This window comes from Lepidochelys olivacea (genome assembly GCF_965140295.1).
Source record: "Lepidochelys olivacea isolate rLepOli2 genome assembly, chromosome: 5".
NCBI classification, from domain to species: domain Eukaryota; kingdom Metazoa; phylum Chordata; order Testudines; family Cheloniidae; genus Lepidochelys; species Lepidochelys olivacea.
Window position 1 is genome coordinate 41,648,744 of NC_140415.1, and position 22,510 is coordinate 41,671,253.

The 22,510-nt window shown below is 42.1% G+C and overlaps 2 protein-coding genes across 2 annotated transcripts in view; one reads left to right on the forward strand and one right to left on the reverse strand.

Annotated features, from left to right (window-relative positions):
• SREK1IP1 (SREK1 interacting protein 1) overlaps positions 1-15,002 on the reverse strand; it is a 31,311-nt gene extending 16,309 nt beyond the window's left edge. The window contains 1 exon segment of the mRNA XM_084628361.1: positions 14,862-15,002. Within this exon segment, the coding sequence (XP_084484487.1) occupies positions 14,862-14,874 (13 nt within the window). The 5' untranslated portion in view covers positions 14,875-15,002.
• A 147-nt stretch (positions 15,003-15,149) lies between these two features.
• The window catches only part of CWC27 (CWC27 spliceosome associated cyclophilin), a 228,923-nt gene continuing 221,562 nt past the window's right edge, over positions 15,150-22,510 (forward strand). Inside the window, exons 1-2 of the mRNA XM_084628358.1 lie at positions 15,150-15,329; positions 22,130-22,226. Coding sequence (XP_084484484.1) covers positions 15,288-15,329; positions 22,130-22,226 — 139 coding nt within the window. The 5' untranslated portion in view covers positions 15,150-15,287. The remainder of the gene's footprint in view (positions 15,330-22,129; positions 22,227-22,510) is intronic.

Below are 22,510 nucleotides of genomic sequence, written 5' to 3' on the forward strand. Positions count from 1 at the left end.
TTGATGAACCCAGCACATATTGTTTGTTTTAAGGACATTTTCACGGCAAATTTGACAAAATGTAAAGAAGATACCAATGTGAAATTTCTAAAAAGATAGCTACAGCACTTGACCTAAAATTTAAGACTCTGAAGTGCCTTCCAAAATCTGAGAGGGATGAGGTGTGGAGCATGCTTTCAGAAGTCTTAAAAGAGCAACACTCCAATGCGGAAACTACAGAACCTGAAAAACCAAAAAAGAAAATCAACCTTCTGCTGGTGGCATCGGACTCAGATGATGAAAATGAACATGCATCAGATTGTTATTGAGCAGAATCTATCATCAGCTTTGGATCGTTATTGAGCAGAACCTATCATCAGCATGGATGCATGTCCTCTGGAATAGTAGTTGAAGCATGAATATGAACATATGAATCTTTAGTGCATCTGGCACGTAATATCTTGCGATACGGATTACAACCATGCCCTGTGAACTCCTGTTCTCATTTTCAGGTGACATTGTAAACAAGCCGGCAGCATTATCTCCTGCAAATGTAAACAAACTTGTTTGTCTGAGCGATTGGCTGAACAAGAAGTAGGACTGAGTGGATTTGTAGGCTCTAAAGTTTTACATTGTTTTATTTTTGAGTGCAGTTTTTTTTGTGCATAATTCTACATTTGTAAGTTCAACTTTCATGATAAAGAGACTGCACTACAGTACTTATATTAGGTGAACTGAAAAATACAATTTCTTTTGTTTTTTACAGTGCAAATATTTGTAATCGAATATAAAGTGAGCACTGTACACTTTGTATTATGTGTTATAAATTGAAATCAATATATTTGAAAATGTAGAAAACATCCCAAAATATTTAAATAAATGGTATTCTATTATTGTTTAACTGCGCAACAAATTGCGATTAATTTTTTTTTAATCACTTGACAGTCCTAACACAAATTGTAAAAAAGTAAGTAGTCAGTAAATCAATACCTTAGCAACAGCTAGCCCTACAAATAAATTTTAAAATAACTTTGGAAGATTAAAGCAGAGTATTACCTGTTGAATTGTGTATTACTATATCCATAATATATCTCCTTATGTTATTATAACTTGTTAAGGTGCTACTAACTACATCAGGGGTGGAGGCAAGAATCCTCCACAACACCATCTTATGGAATTAACAAGTAATCCTTTTTAATGAATATATTTGAGAAAATTAAAATTACTTCCCCCAAGCTAAAAGAATATGGTGAGAACTAGTTTAAGAAAATTTAAATTAACTTCCCATTCTCCCGATAGTTCATACATTTGTTTAACTACAATACTTATGTGTGAAAATTCACCTTTTGCATTCCAATAAACAAACTTAACTCTGTCCCACAGATGTACTTATGAATTCTTTCAACATACTCATACATTAATGATGTATATGCTAAAGAAGACTTTATTATTTGAATCTATAAGATGAATTTTTACACATCAGTATTGTATTAAATTATGAACTATCGGGGGAATAGAATATTTAAAGTTACATCAAATAGTTGTGACCATCCACACCCACTGAGAAACGACAAACTACTTTCAATCCACTCTGGGTCTCATCAGGAGGACAAGAGAAGTGAGGGAGAGAAGAAGTAGAGTGCTGCAAGAAGAACTTGTAGGTGTAAGAATTGGAGGGAGAAAAATGCAGAGAATGAAGATGGGGGAAGACTGGGAGAAAAGATCGATTGGGGCTGGAGATGAGAAAAGAGGGCAGATTTTGGGGAACAGGGATAGGAACCTTTTATGATATATCTACACTGCAATTAGACACCCGCGGCTGGCCCATGCCAGGCTCGTGGGGCTCCGGCTGAAGGGCTGTTTTTACTACCATGTAGCCTTGAGGGCTCAGGCTGGAGCCCAAGCTCTGGGACCCTGAGAGTTGGGAAGGTCCCAGAAGTCTACTTTGCAATTAAACAGCCCTGAAGCCCCAACCCAGAGAGCCCAAGTCAGCTGGCACAGGCCAGCTGTGGACTTTTCATTGCAGTGTAGACATACCTTTATATTCATATCAGTTCAATGCTAGGATTAAATGGGTTCTGAAACAGTGGTGATGAGGGGCAAACAACAAAAACACCGGAAGTGAAGAATGGAGTATACAGACAGAAGGAGAAAAAAAAAATTAATAAAAAAAAAAAAAAAGCCCTTATAGTTAAGATTGCCTCAGGACATACTCCACCCACCTAAATTCTTCAAAGCATGAAAAGAGGAGTGGGGAGTAGAAAGAAAAAAAGTCTCTGGCATTCCTTCCCACTTTCACATTCACCTATGGTGTTGTTGAAAACACTCTTCAGTGTGTCCTGAACCACCATCTCTAATAAATATATTACTTATGTCTTACTTATACCATATGTCGGCACATGGGTTCCACTACAGCAATCAGTTCATAGGGGTTTAGGAGTCTGCTACTGGCTTTCAGCTAATGGAACTACGGACAGATTTTTAAAGGTAGTTTGATATCTATGCAAGTTAGATGCCTAATTACCTTTAAAAATCTGGTCTCTACTCCTTTAGTTCAAGCAAATAATGGCTCCAGATTGAGGATCCAGCCTTCTGGGATTCAGTCCTTATGAACAATTCAACTAGGAATGTTGTATCAAAATAAAAGCTGTGTTATCTGTTAGCATGGGTTACACATTCCCCCTGGCCAGGAAAGCTCAACCTAAGCATTAAAGATGCATAATAATTCAAGTTTTCATACACATCTGCATGGACTGAACATAGAATCTCAGAATCTAAAAGCATAAAAAAACTCTACTGCTCGAACTAAAAGAGACTAGGTCCCTTAGTTCACAGACAATACACAACTCATAAACCTCTATATATGGAGACATGGTCAGCATGGGTTACATTGAGTCTTCTCTCCAGAGAACTTATGCCAACTTCAGAAGTACAACATTCTGTTATCATAACTTATACAGTTGTCAGTTACACTACTGAACCTTCACACTTCCTCCCAGCATAACACCAGCTTATACAGCAGGACTTCACCTACACCGACGCAGGTTGCAGTGTGAAAGCGGCTTTGTCGGCATCTCCTGACGACAAAGCTAACACCACTTGCGGGGCTGGAAGCATTTTGTCAGCAAAAGTGCAGACAAAATATTGACAGAGAGCGTTCATACACACTGACTTTTAGTGACAAGGCTGTGTCGACACAGCCTTGTCGCAAAAGCTGCGTAGCGTAGACAAGCCCTCAGTATTTTCATGAGGTAACTGAACTGACATATTTCAGAGTGGTGGCCATGTTAGTCTGTATCAGCGAAAACAACGAGGAGTCCTTGTGGCACCTTAGAGACTAACAAATTTATTTGGGCATAAGCTTTTGCGGGCTAAAACTCACTTCTCACTGCAACTTGCGTCAGCAAAACTTTTGTCTTTCGCGGGGAGGGGGGGCTTTTTTAAGTACCCATGAAAGACGAAAGTTTTGTCGGCAATGTTGCAGTGTAGACAAGCCCTGAGAGATATCCTGTCCAATATCTGGAGTGTATTAGCTGAACAACTCCTTCCACAGGAAGGTGGTCATATTTTCTAAGAAAAAAACTGAACATGTACCATTTGTTCCCAAGCTTTCCTCCTAACACCACTCCCTCACCCCATTATAATGGCACCACTTTGTTTTTTCAGGATTTCTATTTTAACAGGGGCAATTCAATTCTGACTCAAAACAGTTTTTAGAGGATTAATTTGACATTGAATTGACATAGGGCACCATAATGATACTTCTGCAGATTTAAAGTCCTATTATGTTAGGGAATAGGCCTACAAAGCTGTTACTAACACAAGAATTATTGGCACAATAAAGAATCTATAAGAACAATTACACTGGCTCTAAAGAAGCTGTTGCATCACAAATCCCTTCTTACAGATTTGGTAGATATCTATGTTAAGTTAAACCACAATGGACACTGAACATCTCAGGGGACTAGAAACAGAAACAGGTTTGGAAGGATCAGATTTTATTGGTCAACATCAATTTCATTATACACAAGCTGATGAAAAATATTTCCATTTATAACAGCTGAAATTTGCAGACAGGCAAAGAAAAATGCTGCCTGACAGCTTACTAGAATTTGATTTAAGGCTATTTACTTTGTATATTTTGGCAAGTGATGTTGACAATTTGTGTTTTTACAGTTATAAAGCTTTAACTTTCTGAATCTCAATGCCTACTGTTATTAAAAAAATGGTCTGATCCCCATAATTTCCCACCACTTTAAAATTTAAGTCAATGAAAACAGAAAAATTGCTTTAAAAAACCCACGAAACATCAATACCTGTAGAAACTATTTTAAAAAAATTCAAAATTCTGCCAAAGCTAGAGATATAGAACCTTTCAGTTCTAAGGATGCCACTTCACTAGTGAAGTGGTTCAATTCTGAATGACATTAATTACTGTTTGTGGTTTCTATTCAGCTCCAACTGAACAGGTGCCTAGAGTAAAAAAAAACAGCGGATGAAAATTTCCATTCAACGTCTTAAATTTCCATTCATTTAATTTATTAAATGCACCCTCAAAAAGTATGTGTAACACATTTTCCACTGACACCAACTGAAGTCATACATATTGATCAAAGCCAGGGCATAGGCCAAAACCGATTCTACCCAAACTGATTATATCTCAAGAATATAAAGATGATGCCCGCTGGTTGAATTTGGCATTGCACTTAGGTTTTTTTATTCAAGTATATCCCATTAGAGGGACTGAAAATAGAGAAACAGTACTTCATTAAGTAATTTGTTTATTAATTCCAGGTTCCTTTCAGTCTAAGGTCTATGTGCTTTCTCTATGTGAGTACAACATAATGAGGTTTGATATTTAGACTTGAAAAGATATTTAGTCATCAAAAAAGAGAAAAAATACAAAATCCGTCCAATAATATATTCATTTGAGCAGTATTCATTGTTTGTACTGTAACCTGCAGATATTCTAGTTTATAGACAAAAATAGACAATAAACTACACATTGTACCAAGAACAATACTATTACTAACTAATTCTGTCAAGGACCATTGAGACAATCTCTGAATTGAGAAATTAGTTTATAAACAATGTTCAAAAATGCTACTGAAATGATCTTAACTCTTTTGTTGGATACTTAATGTGAGCATGTTTTCGTATATAAAAAGAGATCTGAAATTTTATTAGATATAATTGGTACAAAAAGCTTGTCAGCTTTATTAGAGAATCTCTCCTTTCCTCTTAACAAATCAGAAGAGAATTTTTATGCGCTCCTCTAAAACACACTTGAGACAAAATAATACCAAAGTTACAGAAACTCAAAATAAAAATGCTTTCCTACCTGCTTTTCCTTCCTCCTACAGAGTTTTCACTGGAAAGTCTAAAAAAAGTTCTAGAAGAGAATTGTTAAGAAGATGGAATTTGGATCCAAGGAGAGAAATACACAAACTAAACCAGGAACAACAAATAAAAAAGGGAAATAGCCCTAATTAAAAGCAAATTTTTACTCCATATACCAGGTTTTGAGTTCTGTACCTGCTTACCCATGGGATTTCCCTAAGCTATCAAGTGATTAAAATAATTCATCGCAATGTTAAACAATAACAGAATACCATTTATTTAAATATTTTTGGATGTTTTCTACATTTTCAAATATACTTATTTCAATTATAACACATAATACAAAGTGTACAGTGCTCACTTTATATTTGATTACAAATATGTGCACTGTAAAAAACAAAAGAAATTGTATTTTTCAGTTCACCTAATACTAGTACTGTAGTGCAATCTCTTTAAATTGAACTTACAAATGTAGAATTATGTACAAAAAAACCCAAAACTGCATGCAAAAATAAAACAATGTAAAACTTTAGAGCCTACAAATCCACTCAGTCCTACTTCTTGTTCAGCAAACAGCTCAGACAAACAAGTTTGTTTACATTTGCAGGAGATAATGCTGCCGGCTTGTTTACAATGTCACCTGAAAATGAGAACAGGAGTTCACAGGGCACGGTCGTAATCCGTGTAGCAAGATATTTACGTGCCAGATGCTCTAAAGATTCATATGTCCCTTCATGCTTCGACCATCATTCCAGAGGACATGCATCCATGCTGTTGATGGGTTCTGCTCGATAACGATCCATAGCAGTGCGGACCAATGCATGTTCATTTTCATCATCTGACTCAGATGCCACCAGCAGAAGGTTGATTTTCTTTTTTGGTTGTTCGGGTTCTGTAGTTTCCGCATTGGAGTGTTGCTCTTTTAAGACTTCTGAAAGCATGCTCCTCACCTCATCTTTCTCAGATTTTGGAAGGCACTTCAGAGTCTTAAATTTTAGGTCAAGTGCTGTAGCTATCTTTAGAAATTTCACATTGCTACCTTCTTTGCGTTTTGTCAAATCTGCAGTGAAAGTGTTCTTAAAACTAACAACATGTGCTGGGTCATCATCCGAGACTCCTATAACATGAAATATATGGCAGAATGCAGGTAAAATAGAGCAGGAGACATACAATTCTCCCCCAAGGAGTTCAGTCACAAATGTAATTAACAGATTTTTTTAACGAGCACCTTCAGCATGGAAGTATGTCCTCTGGAAAGGTGGCTGAAGCATGAAGGGGGCATACAAATGGTTAGCATACCTGGCACGTAAATACCTTGCAATGCCAGCTACAAAAGTGCCATGTGAAAGCCTGTTTTCCCTTTCAGATGACATTGTAAATAAGAAGCAGGCAGCATTATCCCCTATAAACATAAACTAACTTGTTTGTCGTAGTGATTGGCTGAACAAGAAGTAGGACTGAGTGGATTGTAGACTCTGAAGTTTTTCATTGTTTTGTTTTTGAGTGCAGTTATGTAAAAACAACAACAACAACAATCTACATTTGTAAGCTATATTCTCATGATAAACAGATTGCATTACAGTACTTGTATGAGGTGAATTGAAAAATAGTATTTCTTTTGTTTATCATTTTTACAGAGCAAATATTTGTAATAGAAAAAATAATAAAAAGTGAGCTCTGTACACTTTGTTGTAATTGAAATCAATATATTTGAAAATATAGAAAAACATCCAAAATATGTAATAAATTTCAATTGGTATTCTATTAACAGTGAGATTAAAACTATGATAATTTATTTTAATCGCGATTAATTTTTTTGAGTTAATCACGTGCATTAACTGCAATTAATCGACAGCCCTACTTTTAATATTTTGTTTTTGATATCTTAATTTAGTAACTCAGAAATAGTTTCATTAGTGGTACTACAGTAGAATATGCTATATCCTTTGTAAAGCAATAAGCTAGGATGTAAAAAAATTAAAGAGGGTAGAAACAAGCACACTTCAGGTAAAGTCAGAAATCAGACACTGAGAATTCTTCCTACGATAGGATATTCTGTACAAAAAAATCTGAAGAATTTAGCCTTCTGAAAGTGATGTTAAAGTTGCATAATAATATAATTTGTGTATTTTTCTGATTCTTTTGTTGTGGCTGCTTGAGTTGAAAATCCACCAGAAGAGATTCAAGGCTCTTTATTAATAACAGAATACTTCTGCAGACTTAAGTTGCAATTACATATACAAAATTCTTGACATTAAAAAACAACCTCTCCCGCATTTTATTATTATATATCACTAATATTACCCTAGTGTCTAGGAGCCCTAGTCATGGACCAGGACTTCACCGTATTAGGTGCTTTTCAAATACAGAACAGAAAGATAGTCCCTTTGTCCCAAGGATCTTACAGTAAACAAGCCGACAGCCCGTTTCTTCTTTGCTTACACTGACATGACATGACTTCATTATGGAGCAGCTGCTGGCACTTCATAGTTAAGGTTGCAACTGTAAACTGATTCTCCCCTTTAAATTCCCCTCCTACTTCCCCCCCCCCATGGAAAAATAAATAGTGGCCTCAAAATTGGTACATGAGGTTTGAGGCTGAATTAGACCCTTTAACTAATTCTAAGTTAACAGGACAAGAGATTAATGATATTACATCATAAAAATAATAAAATAAAAATAACCAGATTTTAAATGGGAACTTCAAAATAGTACATCAGCTCCTATCAAGCTATCTTTGGCTTGTGGGAATGCTCATTGTCTTCAGAAAGCTCTGCAGAACACCAAGGACCCATCAAACCCACATGTAAGAGTTCTAGAAAGCTAATTTCCCAGTGTATTAAAGGACACTGACAAGTTATGCAATACAGGACACATACATATTATGAAGCAGAGTTTTCTGCCAGTCTCATTTCCTCCCTAACACACATCTTTTTCAGACTCCCTAAATTCAGCAGGAGGATTCCCACTTCAGTGCACTAGTTGAGGTCTTCAGAAGTGCGACACTTGCCTGGAAGGATGGTGAGATGCAGCAAGCTGCAAGACCACAGGACTTAGGGATGGCAGAGAGGGAACAGACTGCTGAGGAGGCGGCAGTCTCTCATCCTTGTTTGTTCTTTGTGTATGGGCTGCATTGCTGGCCGCTGGCCATGGGCCCCTGAGTAATCAGCTGAGACAGCTCTGTTTGCTGATGTCTTGGTAAGGGCCATGTGGCTCTGACCCTTTTACCTTTGATCAGCCCTGCTGTTTGATGTCTCAGTAGTTAAATACTCCCTGGTAGCGATGGGTGCGGCTGAGCTGAGCTAAGCAGGGAGACTTGGTATAAAAAGTCACTTGCTAGGTGAACTCAAGAGCTGTGAACAGAGGTAGCTAACATGATGGTTTTGGGAGGAGTTCAGAGGGGGACAGAGAATTTCCTTCCAGGTCCAGATCTATATTTGATTGCGCAGTGGCCAGGGTAACCAGGGTAGCCAGAACAGTGGGGGTAACCTACAATGGATGTGCCATATTTTCTTTCCTGCCTGAAGCTGGAACTTCTTGTGCATGAAGTGCAAGTTGGTGGCCATGCTGGAGAAAAAAAATATTATATTAGAAGGGCAAGTAGAGATACTACTGAGAATCAGAGAAGCTGAGGAGTTCCTAGACAACTAAGTTCAGGAAACATCAGTACCTCAGCTTCCTGGAAGAGACAAACTGGCCACCAAAGAGTCAGAGAGAGGAAGTCAGCAAGGCATAGCAGTTCTTAATGACCAAAGGCAGAAGTCAAGGTGGCTTTCTACACAGTTGGAGACCGACAAAGATGGGTAGGCTGCAGCCACCAGAGAGAAGTGGACCTAGGAGGAATTCCACACAGCTAGAAGTTTCCCATTGATACCAGGTCCTTAATGTGGAAACTGTGGAAGATCTCTCTGAAGATCTGGCTGGTCTATGGAACAGAGAGATGTACAGGACACACCTGTGGATGTGTGCTTGGCCCAACCTGTAACAAAATCAAGCTTGCCCACAAGGAGATCTTCAACTGGCCAAGGAAGATTGATGATGTTTGTGGGGATTCTACAACAAGAAGAACAGAAAGGACATTCTGCCAAGGACTGACAGACAAAAGACGGCATGCTGCTTTCCCAGAGCCAAGAAATATCATGTCACACTAAGATTGGATAGGCTTCTGAAGTTGGTGGATAAGGATCCACTGGTGATAGTCTACATCAGCCCTAATGCCACTGTACTGTGCAATCTCTCACAGATAATAGAGGACTTCAGGGAACTCAGAACGGAGCTGAAGAAGGAGAATGTCCAAGTGATCTTCCGTCTTCCTTCACCAAAGGACATGGAGGATCTCCAAGAAGTCAAAAGATTCTGAAAGTGAACCTCTGGCTAGGTAAGTGGTGGGGGTGTAGGGTTTTGACTTTGTAGAATATTGGTCCACTTATGGGGAGAATTGGCTGTACAGTTTGGATTGCCTTCATCTCAGTAGAAAGGGAACCATTTTTCTCAGGGACAGGCTGGCTACAGTAGTTAGGGGGGGCGTTAAACTAATAACAAAAGGAGAGAACAAGAAGAGGGAAGAAATGGGCATTCATTTAGTACAAATCTGATATGCTGTGAACACAAATAATCAAGGAACCAAAGGACAAGAAGAGAAAAAAAAAATCTTTAATTATGTATACGCCAATGCTAGGAACCTGAAATTGCTCATTTATGAGCAAAAATTTGATCCAGTTGGTGCCAGAAACCTGATGGGAATATTTGCATAATTGGACTGCAAATATCAATGGTTATAATTTATTTAAGAAATATCAAGCGGGTAAAAGGGAAAGAGTAGTGGCACTCTGTCAAAAATGACATTATCTGTTTCCAAGACAATGAGAACTCAGAAGAAAGTGATCCATAAGCATTCAGAGTCAATGTCCTAAATATACCCTCATTTTATGCTTTTAGTTAGTGTCTGCTACAGACCACCAAATCACACTAAGGAAGAGGGTGACCTGCTTGTTAAATACATATCTATAATATCTAGGAAAAAAAGTTGTATGATCATGGGGGCCTTAAGTTTGAGTGACATACAGAGGGCACACGCTGTCAGTATTAACACATCCTCAGAATTTCTAAATATTCTAGATGACAATTTCCTAACTCAAAAAGTATTGCATTCAACATGGGCAAATTCTACATTAGATCTCCTCTTTACAGATGAAGAGGAATTCATCACAGAACTAAAAATTAGTGGTAGCTTAGGTACAAGTGATTATGATCTGATCACATTTGTTACATGCAGGCAGAATAAAGTCCAAACCAGTAATATATGCACTTGGTGCTTTAAAAAGGAAAATTTCACAAAACTGAAAACAATTATGAGCCATATCAGCTGGGAGGAAGAATTTAATCACAAAAATGTGAATGGTATTTGGGAATTTTTAAAGAACACTTTACCAGATGCCCCAAAAGGCACAATAACACAATCCAGAAAAACTGTACTGGTTAAAAAACTGACCTGGCTTAAAGGGGAAGTGAAGGGGGCTACAGAAAATAATAATAATAATAATAATGATGATAAAACAATATATAACAAATGAAAGAAAGGGGAAGTTAGCAATAATGAATATAAATCAGAAGCTATGAATTGTAGACAATTGATAAGGGAAGCAAATGGACACAAGGAGAAATCTAAGTCCAGCAGAGTTAAGTACAAAAAGGACGAGTTTTTAAAAGGTATATAAGAACATAAAGAACCCTAATAATGGTTTTGGACCATTACTAAATGGAATTGGTGGAATTATTATAATAACGCAGAAAAGGCAAAACTGTTCGACAAATATTTCTTTTCTGTATTTGGGGATAAGCCAGATGATTTAGTCATCTCATATGATGATTACACTCTTTCCATAAAGATCTCTCATGAGGATGTTAGACGGCAGCTATTAAAGTCAGACATTTTTAAATTAGTAGGTCCAGATAGCTTGCATCCAAGAGTTTCAGCTTTCACCTTTATTCAACTGCTCTTCTACTAAGAGCTAATTTTATTTCCATACTGAGAAAGCTTGGATACAGAGCTATTTATGCTCTACATTAAGCAGAGGCAGAGCTGGGTATCGTCTATATACTGTTGGCAATTCAGCCTGTACATTGTCACCAGCATTCCCAATGGTTTCACAGACATAGAATAAGGTGAGAAAAATAACTGAACCTTGTGAGACACTGACTGCAGACAGAGGCTATGGAGGTGGAGAAACAGTTGCCCATAACAAACCTTTGGATTCGGTTTGAGAGAAAGGACTGTAGTCATTTCAGGATATTTCTGTTCATCCCCACACTTACTGGGCTGTAATAGGAGTACAGCAGACCCTCGCTAGAGCACGGATTCGCATATAGCGTGGTCACGGTGATGGATCCCAAATTTAAATATTTAAATTGGTATCCATGGTAACGTGGCCCCTGCTATAGCACGGTCCCTGCGTTAACGCGGTACCATGCATGGATCCCGAACCCCGCGTTCTACCGAGGGTCCGGTGTATTTGGTGGTGATGCAGAGAGACCCAGCAGAATTAGTACGGAATTATCTCCTTCCCTTGCCTATGATCAAGAAAGATCATCCAAGAAGCCAAATGCTGTGTCTGCCTCTCTCTCTTTTTGAAACTCATGACTGGAGAAGATAGGAATTAATATGAGAATTGAAAGACGCATAAGGAACTGGTTAAAGGGGAGACTACAACTGGCCATAGCAAAAAAGAACTGTCAGGCTGCGGGAAGGTTACTAGTGGAGTTCCTCAGGGATCAGTCTTGACACCAATCTTATTCAACATTTTTATTAATGACCTTGGCACAAAAAATGGGAGCGCGCTAATAAAATTTCCAGATGACACAAAGTTGGGAGATACTGCCAATATGGAGGAGCACTGGAACATCATACAAGAAGGGTGGTTGATCTTGAAACTGGAGTAACAGTGTTACCCAGAATTTGACATTCCTTCAGTAACCCCAGAATCTGACAATACTGCCATCAGCCATCTTGTATGTTCAGTCACTGCTAGCTGAAAAAACAAACCCCACATGGCATAGCTAGGAATAATTTTGGCCCTGAGAGGCAAAGACGTGCAGCTGCATGTTTGCAGTTCTACTAATAAGAATGGGAGGATGGAACAGGGAGTTAGTGAAAATAGAAGGAATGTTTGGACAGCTGACCTTGGTTTTAAGTGCCTCTGACATGTACGTTTTATTGTTATGACTAGAAATGCTTTGATACGAGATAATGAGTAGTTTGCTGAAATTATGAGAATTGGTGACCCTTTAGGGGTTACTATGGTGACCCACTAGGAGTCACTGTAAGTTATGTGCTTTGTTTAAAGTTAGCTATAAAATATTAGGTGAAAGAATATGCTTTGGATCAGTCTGAGGAAGCTTTTTCTTTGGGCAAGGATCTGACACCTAAGATCTCCAGCAGCTAGATGGAAGAAGGGCCCCAGGAAGGCTGGCTGTTGATTCCTCAAAACCATCTTAAACTTTGGTAAATATAAAGGTTTAGTATGGTCTGAAGCTACTGCTACAGCATGTGTGTGCATGCACATGTGCTTGAGACCTAATAAAAAAAGCAGTTTTAGGTAAAAACACTCTTGTTTGTGCCAATCATTGATCAGATGGAGGAGCTGTGTCCCCATTGATTTATTCCTGATACCGCCTGCAAAGAAACAGTTAAGTTATCACTGCTTTGGGTTCTGAAAACCCTGTGTAACAATAGCAACAGGATGAAATTTAATAGTGCAAAGTGCAAGCTCATGCACCTAGGAACTAACAACAAGATTTTTTTCTATAAGCCGGGGACATATCAGTTGGAAATGACAGAGGAGGAAAGCGACCTTGGAGTTTTGGTCAGTTACAGGATGACCATAAGCCACCAATGTGATGTGGCCATCAAAAAAGCTAATGCAATCCCAGGATGCATCAGGTAAGGTATTTACAGTAGATATAAGGAAATGTTATTACCTAGTTACAAACCACTGGTGAGAGCTCATCTGTAATACTTAAGAAAGATGAATTCAAACCAGAACAGGGGCGGAAAAAGGCTGCTACGGTGATCAGAGGAACAAAGAACATACTTTCCAAGGGGAGACTTAGGGTACGTCCACATAGCAAAAAAAAACCAAAACCCTGGCTGACCCACGACAGCCAATTTGGGCTCGGGGGTTTGGGCTGTGGGACTGTTACATTGCTGTGCAGACTTCTGGGCTTGGGCTGGTGCCCAAGCTCTGGGACCCTCCCGCCCTGCAGGGCCCTAGAACCTGGGCTCCAGACCGAGCCCAGAAACCTACACAGCAATGAAACAGCCTTGCAGCCTCAGTCAGCTGGCACGGACATACTTTGCTGCATAGACAGACTCTTAAGGAGCTTGACTTGTTTAGCCTAACCAAATGAAGGCTGAGGGGAGATACAACTGCTCTCTATAAACACATCAGAGGAATAAAAAGGGAGAGGAACTATTTAAATTAGGAGCTAATGATGATACAAGAACAAATGGCTATAATCTGTCCATCAACCAGTTTAGGCTTGAAATTAAACAAAGATTTCTAACTATCAGAATGAGGTTCTGGAATAGCTTTCCAAGGGAAGCAGTGAAGGCAAGGTTTCAAGACACAGCTTGATAAGTTTATGGAGGGGATGCTATGATGAAATTGCCTACAATGGCATGTGGCCCATCTACAACTCCTAGTAGCAAATATCTCCACTCCAGTAGCCAGAGATTGGCCATTAGATGGGGAGGGCTGTGAGTTACTATAGCATATTTCCCCCCCCCAGTTATCTAGCTGGTGTGTTTCATGAACACACTCAGGGTCTAACAGGTTGCCATATTTGCGATCAGAAAGGAGGTTTCTGTGACACCAGACTGCAGATTTTCACCTTCCTCTGCAGCATGGGGCTCAGGCCACTTGTAGGGCCACACTACTATAAATGGTGGATTCTTTGTAATTTGAAGTCTTTAAATCATGATTCAAGGGGTTCAGTAATTTAGCCAGATTATGGGTTTATTACAGGAGTGGGCGGGTGAGATTCTGTAGCTTGCAATGTGCATGCCAGACTAGATGATCATGATGAGCCTTTCTGACCTTAACCTATCAGTATAAAAACCACTTTTCCACACCATGAAATCTGGGTTTCTTTCCTTCAGTCTGTTTTGTTTTGTGACCACTTCTCCTCCAGGCTGATACGCGGTCCCCATTCGTATGGGACCCCACTTTCTGGCTCTTTTAAAGCTTCACTTTGTGTTCTCACCCTGGGCACCGTTTTCTGGGATTGCCCCACCTGGCCTGGTCTCCCACCTGGCCTGAGCGGGGCACCTTCCCCTCCGCCCTCTGCTCTTTACTCACTCTCCCAGGAGGGGTCCTGCCCCCTTCAAGTAAGGGCGACCGGATGTTTCACTATGGGGCGCCCGCACTGCCACTGCGGGGAGCCGACGGCCCCGGGCAGCCAGGCTCCCTTCCTTGCCTCCCGCGCCAGGTGTCTCAAGGGTCTCCTCGGGCGCCCGCTCCCCCCCGCCAGGACGGGCCCCTCACCTGGCAGCGCCATGGAGCCAAGGGCCCAGCAGCGTCTCCCCGAGCTGAGCCGAACACAGGCGGTGGCGCTTCCCGGCCGGACGCCTTTGGGCAGCGCACTCCGGGCCGCACCATTAGACAGGGAGAAGAGGGGTGAGTGAAATCACCCCGGCGACGGGGCGAAGCGGAGGAGCCGGGTCAGCATCAGGATTAGGAGGCGCGACGGAGGCGGCGCGTTTCTCAGCGATTGTCCGGCGGCTCCGCGCTCGGCCTCCCGTCCCGGCTGCCTCCCCCCGCGCCGCAGCGCCGGATCCCGGAGTCCAACATGGCGGGAGGTTGGCGGGGCTAGTTGGGGCTTCCGCAGCGCCGGGACTGGAGCGAAAGCGGAGCCGGGTCCGTCCTCGCGGCGCTCCCTCTCCTCAGCCCTAGCCCACCCCCGCCGCCAGCATGAGCAACATCTACATCCAGGAGCCTCCGACCAACGGCAAGGTGAGCCCCGCCCCGGGCGCGCCGGGGACGCGTGAGGTGGGATGGGGGCGAGGGACCAGCGTGTGAGGCTGGGAAGGGCGAAGGGAGCCAGGAGCGAGAGGGGCAGCTCCGCTGACCATCATCCGCACCCCCGTTATAAAAATGGTTCCCGCGCCCCTGTGCTACACACCTTGGCAGGTGCGAGTTACGTTAGCGAGCAAGAAGGTTTTCAATTGAATCTATATTAGCTCTTTTATTATACCATGGAGAGACAAAAGGTCACGTGGTGTCTATGACCCTAAAACAGCACCCAGGTACAAGTACCTGTCCCCACCCTGGACAAGTACTTGCACCTGGTTAGCGTACAGTGGCCTCCGTCAGCAGGTAGCTCCTGTACCTGCAGGCTTGGCCGCTTGCTTCGGCGCTGCGCATACTCCCCAGGAGCGTTCGGGTCGATGCAAAGCGCCTACACCGAGGATAGGTATCCCAGCCTGCAAACCGCTACCGTCTAGCTCAGGGGTTCTCAACATTTTTCTTTCTGAGCCCCTTCTCCCATGCTATAAAAACTACAACCTACTTGTGCCAAAACAGTTGGTTTTCTGCATATAAAAGCTAGGGCCAGCGTTAGGGGGTAGCACACAGGGCAATTGCCTCGGGCCCCATGCCCCAGAAGACCTGCAAAGCTAGGTTGTTCAGGCTTCGGCTTCAGCCCCATGTGGTGGCTTTTCAGCTTTCTGCCCTGGGCCCCAGCGAGTCTAATGCTGGCCCTGCTTGGCAGACCCCCTGAAACCTGCTCAGGTCCCTGCAGCGGGACCTGGAGCCATTGTTGAGAACCACTATTCTAGCGTGATGCCTTTTGGGAAGTTTTCTCCTGTGGTGGGATAGAAATAGCTCACCCAGTGATCTCTGGAAGCTGAGTCAAGTTCCCAGCATGTAACTTAGAATAATAGGGTTAGAAGGGACCACAAGGGTCATCTAGTCTAACCCCTTGCCAAGAGGCAGGATTTGTTGTGGCTAAACCAGCCAAGGTAGATGGCTCTCCAGCCTCCTTTTGAAAATCTCTAGTGAAGGAGCTTCCAAAACCTCCTGAGGTAGTCTATTCTATTGTTCTACTGTTCTTATGGTTATGAAGTTTTACCTGAAATTTAATCTAATTTAAACTTTCTCCATCCCATAATGTCATCCCTATTCCATAATTTTTATGCTATTTTTTTTAAAAAATCCCAAAAGCCTACATAGTACTTGTAGCTGCCTGCCATCTCTGACAGAAGCATGGAGCCTGCAGAGCTCTGCGCTATTGTCATGAACCTTGCAAATACAGAACGCATAATCCTCTGGTTATGAGTAAAGCTGCAGGAAGAACCACAACAACAGGGGATATGGTGATTTATTTGAGGAGCGACTGCTGAGGGACATAACAAAACACAATTCAAGGTTATTGATGGATCACTGCATCAGTGCTCATTTCTCAGGCCCAGATTGGTGGGATCACATCACAGAGCAGGTTTGGGACAACGAGCAGTGGCTGCACGACTTCCAGATGCAAAAGGTTGCCTTCTTGGATCTATGTGCCAACCTCACTCCAGCTCTCCAGTGCAGGGACACCAGAATGAGAGCTTTGCTGGCAGCTGAGAAATGAGTGGCAATCCCACTGTGGAACCTTGTGATGTCATATTGCTACCGGTCAGTGGGAAATCATTTTGGAGTTGGAAAATCTACAGCAGGGACTGTTGTCATGCAAGTATGTGGGGCCATTAATCGTATTCTGCTGCACAGGACTGTGACTCTCAGTTATACAGAGGACATAATGCATGGATTTGCAGCAGTGGGGTTCCCAAGCTGTAATGGGTGATAAGCAGCACACACTTCCCTATATTGGTACCAGCTCACCTTGCCATAGAGTATATCAATAGAAAAGACTACTTTTTTGTGGATTATGCAAGCTGATCACTAGGCATGCTTCACTGATATCGATGTGGGTGGGGAGGGAGAAGTGCATGATGCTTGCATCTTTAAGAACCGGACTGTTCAGAAAGCTGCAAGCAGGGACATTCTTTCCTGATTATAAGGTTACCATTTGCAATATTAAAATATCCATAGTGATTCTGGGGGACCCAGCCTGTCCCTTGTTCCACTGCTCATAAAGCCATATGCCAACCACCTCAACAGCACTAACGAAAGGTTCAGCTATCAGCTCAACAGATACAGAATGACCATTGAATCTGCTTTTCATAGATTGAAGGGATGCTGGCAGTATTTATCCACAAAATTGCATCTCAGGGAGAATGATATTCCAATGGTTATAGCTGCCTGTTGTGTCTTGCATAATATCTGCAAATGGGGAAAAGCTACCTCCGGGGTGGAGGACAGAGGTGGAGCAGCCAGACACAGGGGCTATTACAAGAGCTCAACTTGGAGCTGTGTGGTTGAGGGAGAGCTTGAAAGAGCCTGTTAATGGCCAACTACAGTAATGTGCTGTACTGGAGTGTGCTCTGGCCCTGAAGTTTTAGGGGCTTTTAGGAATTCTATACAGCTAGTTATACATTTATAAATACTACACCATGTCTTGTAGTGAACCTATGAATTATGAGGTGCTTGCTGTACATATATAATTATGTATTATTACATTGTGTGTTTCACTGAACCTGTGAGTTCTGTGATACAGTACAATTACAAGTAGTGTGTTTTGAGTACTGCTATATATTCTGCCTTATGTTTTGTGAACTAATAAAGATGTTTGTTTTAAAAAACTGTATTGTGTAGCAAAAACTGCCAAAATCCAATGCTGAAATTAAAAAAATAAAGCATGAAACTTTAAAATTAGACAGAAAACATCCCTGTCCCTTTCATTACACAAATGAAACTCCTGGGGGAATTCTGTACTCCTGGGGGAATTCTGCAACAAAAAATTAAAAATTCTGCACCTAATATTTTAAAATTCTGCATATTTTATTTGTCAAAATAACATAAGCACACCAGTTTCAATTATTTTTGGTCATTTATTTCAAAACAGCTGTCAGCACGTATGTCTATAACAATACAGACTACAAAAAAGATTCAGGAAATGTTTTTTGACAAATAGATTCCTTATTAGGCATATTAATAAAGAACTCTGAGTAATAATTCATTTAAACTACTATACAGAACCGTATTTCCCACACCCCGCAGAAGCAGTGCAAAGGCTTGGGGGAGTCAGGGGTAATGGAGGAGTTGAGGGAGAGGAAGTTAATTGCTGAGAAGGAGCCTGGGTGTGAACTTGGAGGGTTGTTGGGTATGGGTGGGAAAAGTATGAAACAGTGGGTTTTTTTTGTGGGGGGGGAGGTAGTTAGGGAGCTTTCCCCCATGCAGACCCTCGCTGACCGCTAGCCTCTCCTGTTCAGTCAGACACATCTGCCCCATCCCCATGTGTCCTGCACTCCCTCCCCTGTCCCCATGTATCTTTGTACCCCCACCCACCCACTCCCCTGTCCCTATGTGTCTGTGTCTCTGTGTCCCCACTCAGCCACCTTCTGTCCCTTTACAGCTCTGTACCCCCTCCCCATCACCACGTGGCCTGCACCTACCTCCCCACTATGATCCTGCACCTCCACTCCCATTCAGCTCCTGCCTCAGTCTGTCCTCCCCCACTAGCCCTGATGAGCCCCTGTCTGATCCTCCCAGCACCTCATGCTGTCTGTCTTCCCATAGCCCCCGTCTCCTGACCTGGCCTGACAGTCACTGCGAAGAAGGCAAGCTCTTTCTCTTCTGTAGCTGGCTGGGAGCTGCTGCTGTTCTTGTGCCACAGTTCCCTCTGGTGGGCAAAAGGTGGAACTGCAGAAACATTTTAGCAGAAGCTTTTTTCTGTGCAAAACACTTAAAATATGCATGGCTCATTAATTATGTATGCGCGCAGTAGCACAGAATTCCCCCAGGAGTAATTTTGGCTACACATACACCAACTGTCTCTCTTTCAGGTCAGTGTATGTGGAGCTGTGGTTGTCCTTATTGTCTCCCCAGTGCTGAGTTGGTAGGAGTAGGGATGTGATTCATGGTGCCACGTGGAATGTGGTGGGGGTGTAGAGAGCTGCTACACTAGTTCTCAGATGATTGCAAAGGGTGGTGAGTCCTTGATTGTTGGACCTGTAGATCAAGAGTCTACATCATGTGTGTTTGCGTGAGAAACCGCTCCTCCCCAACCCCCCACCAATATCCTGCTGCATCTCCCTTTCCTTTTCTTGCTGAGACTCATTGGCCTTCCTCCAGTCAGCTCTTTCCTTTGCCATATTGTCTGCCATATTTACCTTCCAGGCCCCTTGTTTGTGATCCGATGCAGAACTGGCTTGTAGGATCTCGCTGAACGTATCTTTCCTAGTCCTCTTCTTTTTCCTCCTTATCATGATCAGGCATTCTGCAGGTGTGGAGGGGGTACCCCTCAAGGCTTCAATGGAAAGCCACAGGTAAAACAGATGTATCATTGGATTTACAGTCTCAACAAAAAGGAAAGGATAAGTCTCAAAAGTCCCTTCCCTTATTCCCATAAAATTTTTTAATAAGTAATGCTTATTGATACTTTAGCTTTGGCGTGCACAGCACCACTCTCCAGCCCCAGCCAGGGTGAGTATGGCTTGCCAGAGATGAAGGGAGGAGAATGAGGAGGGACTTAAGATTTTTGGTTGCATGAAGCAATAAAATGGTGGCCCTTATTTTCATAGGACAGTGGCACTGGGTACTGGCACTATTTTCAATAGGTGGTAGTGATTTTAACTGATATCTCCCTTCTGAGAGAGGACAAAGGCATAGAGAACACAGCCGCTGCTGGTGTTCTGAAGCTGCCCGGGCCTGTGTCTCACTAGCCAGTTGACTGCAGTGGTGCCTGCTGAAGTCATCGTGGAGTGGTATAGGAAAGTGTCCTACCATGGAAGAAGAAATAAGGCTTCTATCTCTAAAAACCTTTGAGAGAGGATTGCAGAGCATCTCCATGAAAGTTTTATCGAGTTCTCTCAGGGGGGAGGGGTAGCTCAGTGGTTTGAGCATTGGCCTGCTAAACCTAGGGTTGTGAGTTTAATCCTTGAGGGGGCCACTTAGGGATCGGAGCAAAAAATTGGAGATTGGTCCTGCTTTGAGCAGGGGGTTGGACTAGATGACCTCCTGAGGTCCCTTCCGACGCTGATATTCTATGAGAAGGATACACGGGACATCCCTACATACTTCAACAGATTGCTCCGCATGCCCACCCCCTGCCTTTCCTTACATGGGAATAGAAAGGAGATAACAAGGTCACATTTATTTGTTGTATCGCTCCCACTTGTCATGTGAACAAAACAATGAAAAGTTGATACCTGTGTCCTGTTTACTTGGGACTGGGCTGGACACTATCTTTAAATTTAACATTGTAAGGAAAAATGCATGCGCACATTTACCTGAGGTTTCGTCCCCTTCATAAGGCTCATTCTGATGGGACTGACTAGGTTGTGGTAGAGTCTCAAACAGGTCCTGGCTTGTGGCATAGCTGGACACCCTTGCCATATGTCCTCTCCTTCTTTCTCCCCTGTTTACGGCAGGGGTCACTGTTGCAGACTATTCCAAGGTATCCATGGTTTCCTGTGGAGTGCTGGTGGCGTCTCTGCTAAGAATGGCATGCAGCTTGTAAAACTGATAGGTCTGTGGTGCATAGGGTGAAAAATCAGGATGGGGCTGGGGAGTGATAGGCATCTATATAAGAAAAAGCCTCAAATGTTGGGACTCTCTCCATAAAATCGGGACAGCTGGTTACCCTAGTGGCTGGCGTAGCACCAGATCAATTATTGGCCTATGTGACCTTGTAGTATGCCTGCCTCAGTTCCTTCCCTTTCAAGCAGTACTGCTGCTAATCCCTATTTTATCCCTTCACCTGTGTCCCCTGTGCAGTCTTTTTGTAGATGTCCACATTCCTTGCAAAGCCTCTTCTCTCTATAGGCCCAGGAGATGCAAGGCCTCCTGTGTATTCCAGGTGGGAACACATTTAGTATGTGGAGCCAGCATGGTTGTCAGTTGGGCAGTTGCACACAACAAGGGAGAGCTGCTAGGTGTGCTCACCAAGGTGGGCAATCGGGCAAAGCCATTTAAAAAATAAAAGGGGGTGGCTTCCAGTCCTTGTGACCTCTGGGCAGTAGAGTTCACAACTGTGACTAGCGGGGTCACTGTTGCAGGGAATGGGGCATTGTGGGACAGTTGCTGGAGGACCGTTAGGGTTAGCGTATCTTGATGCAGTGTCAGATTCACTGTGTTAACCTCTGTAGGTTGACTGTGGCTCCAGGCCATTTGAGGAGATGGTTTTACTGCTTCACAGTTATGAGCTGCTTACATTGGCCAGAGGAAAAATACTGAGTGTAGGCACATGTACAAATAGGTTGACAAAAGGTAGATTACATCGACCTAACTTTATAGTGTAGACTGGGCCTAATTTTACTATACTCCTGGTAGTAAAGTTATGCAAATGCATAAGTGTTTGCAGGATCTGGGCTTAAATGGACAAGATAGACAAAGGCGGGAAGGGAAAGGAAAGAAATACAGAGAGTTGAAGAAACTTGCCCAATGTAACACAGTGGGCCATTGGTAATAAAGTCTTACAAAAACTATTCTTTGACTTGTGTATCAGACAAACTGTAGGACAAATAGTCGACATCTAGTACTTTAAAATACCTGCCACTGAAAACCAGACCAACTTCCTAATTTTGTTCTTGCATTCCTAAAATTGGATGAAGAATTTTTTTACTTGTGACTGTATTATTTGATCAGAGACTTCACCTGTAAATGTTTAAGTGCAATAAGACTAAACAGTGTATTTTCATATATTTTTATAGGTTTTACTGAAAACGACAGCTGGAGATATTGACATAGAGCTATGGTCAAAAGAAGCACCAAAAGCATGCCGAAATTTCGTCCAGCTTTGTATGGAAGGTAATGATTGAGTTGGACAGTAGTTGTCGTTAATATTATTCAGTGTACAGTATTGGTGACTTCTTCCATTTTATGCTTTTTCATAAAACAGGAATCACAGGAATAGTACACTAATGTCCACGGGAATTGATATTAAGATATAGTTACCAGTGTGCAGGAAAACTAGAAGTGTTGAGAAATACGTTTTTCAAAGCTATAGAAAGAGACCTTAGACAAAGAATTTTAAAAAGCATTTTAAATATGTTTCTCAGATCCAATAGATGGCAGGTTATTACTGAACTACA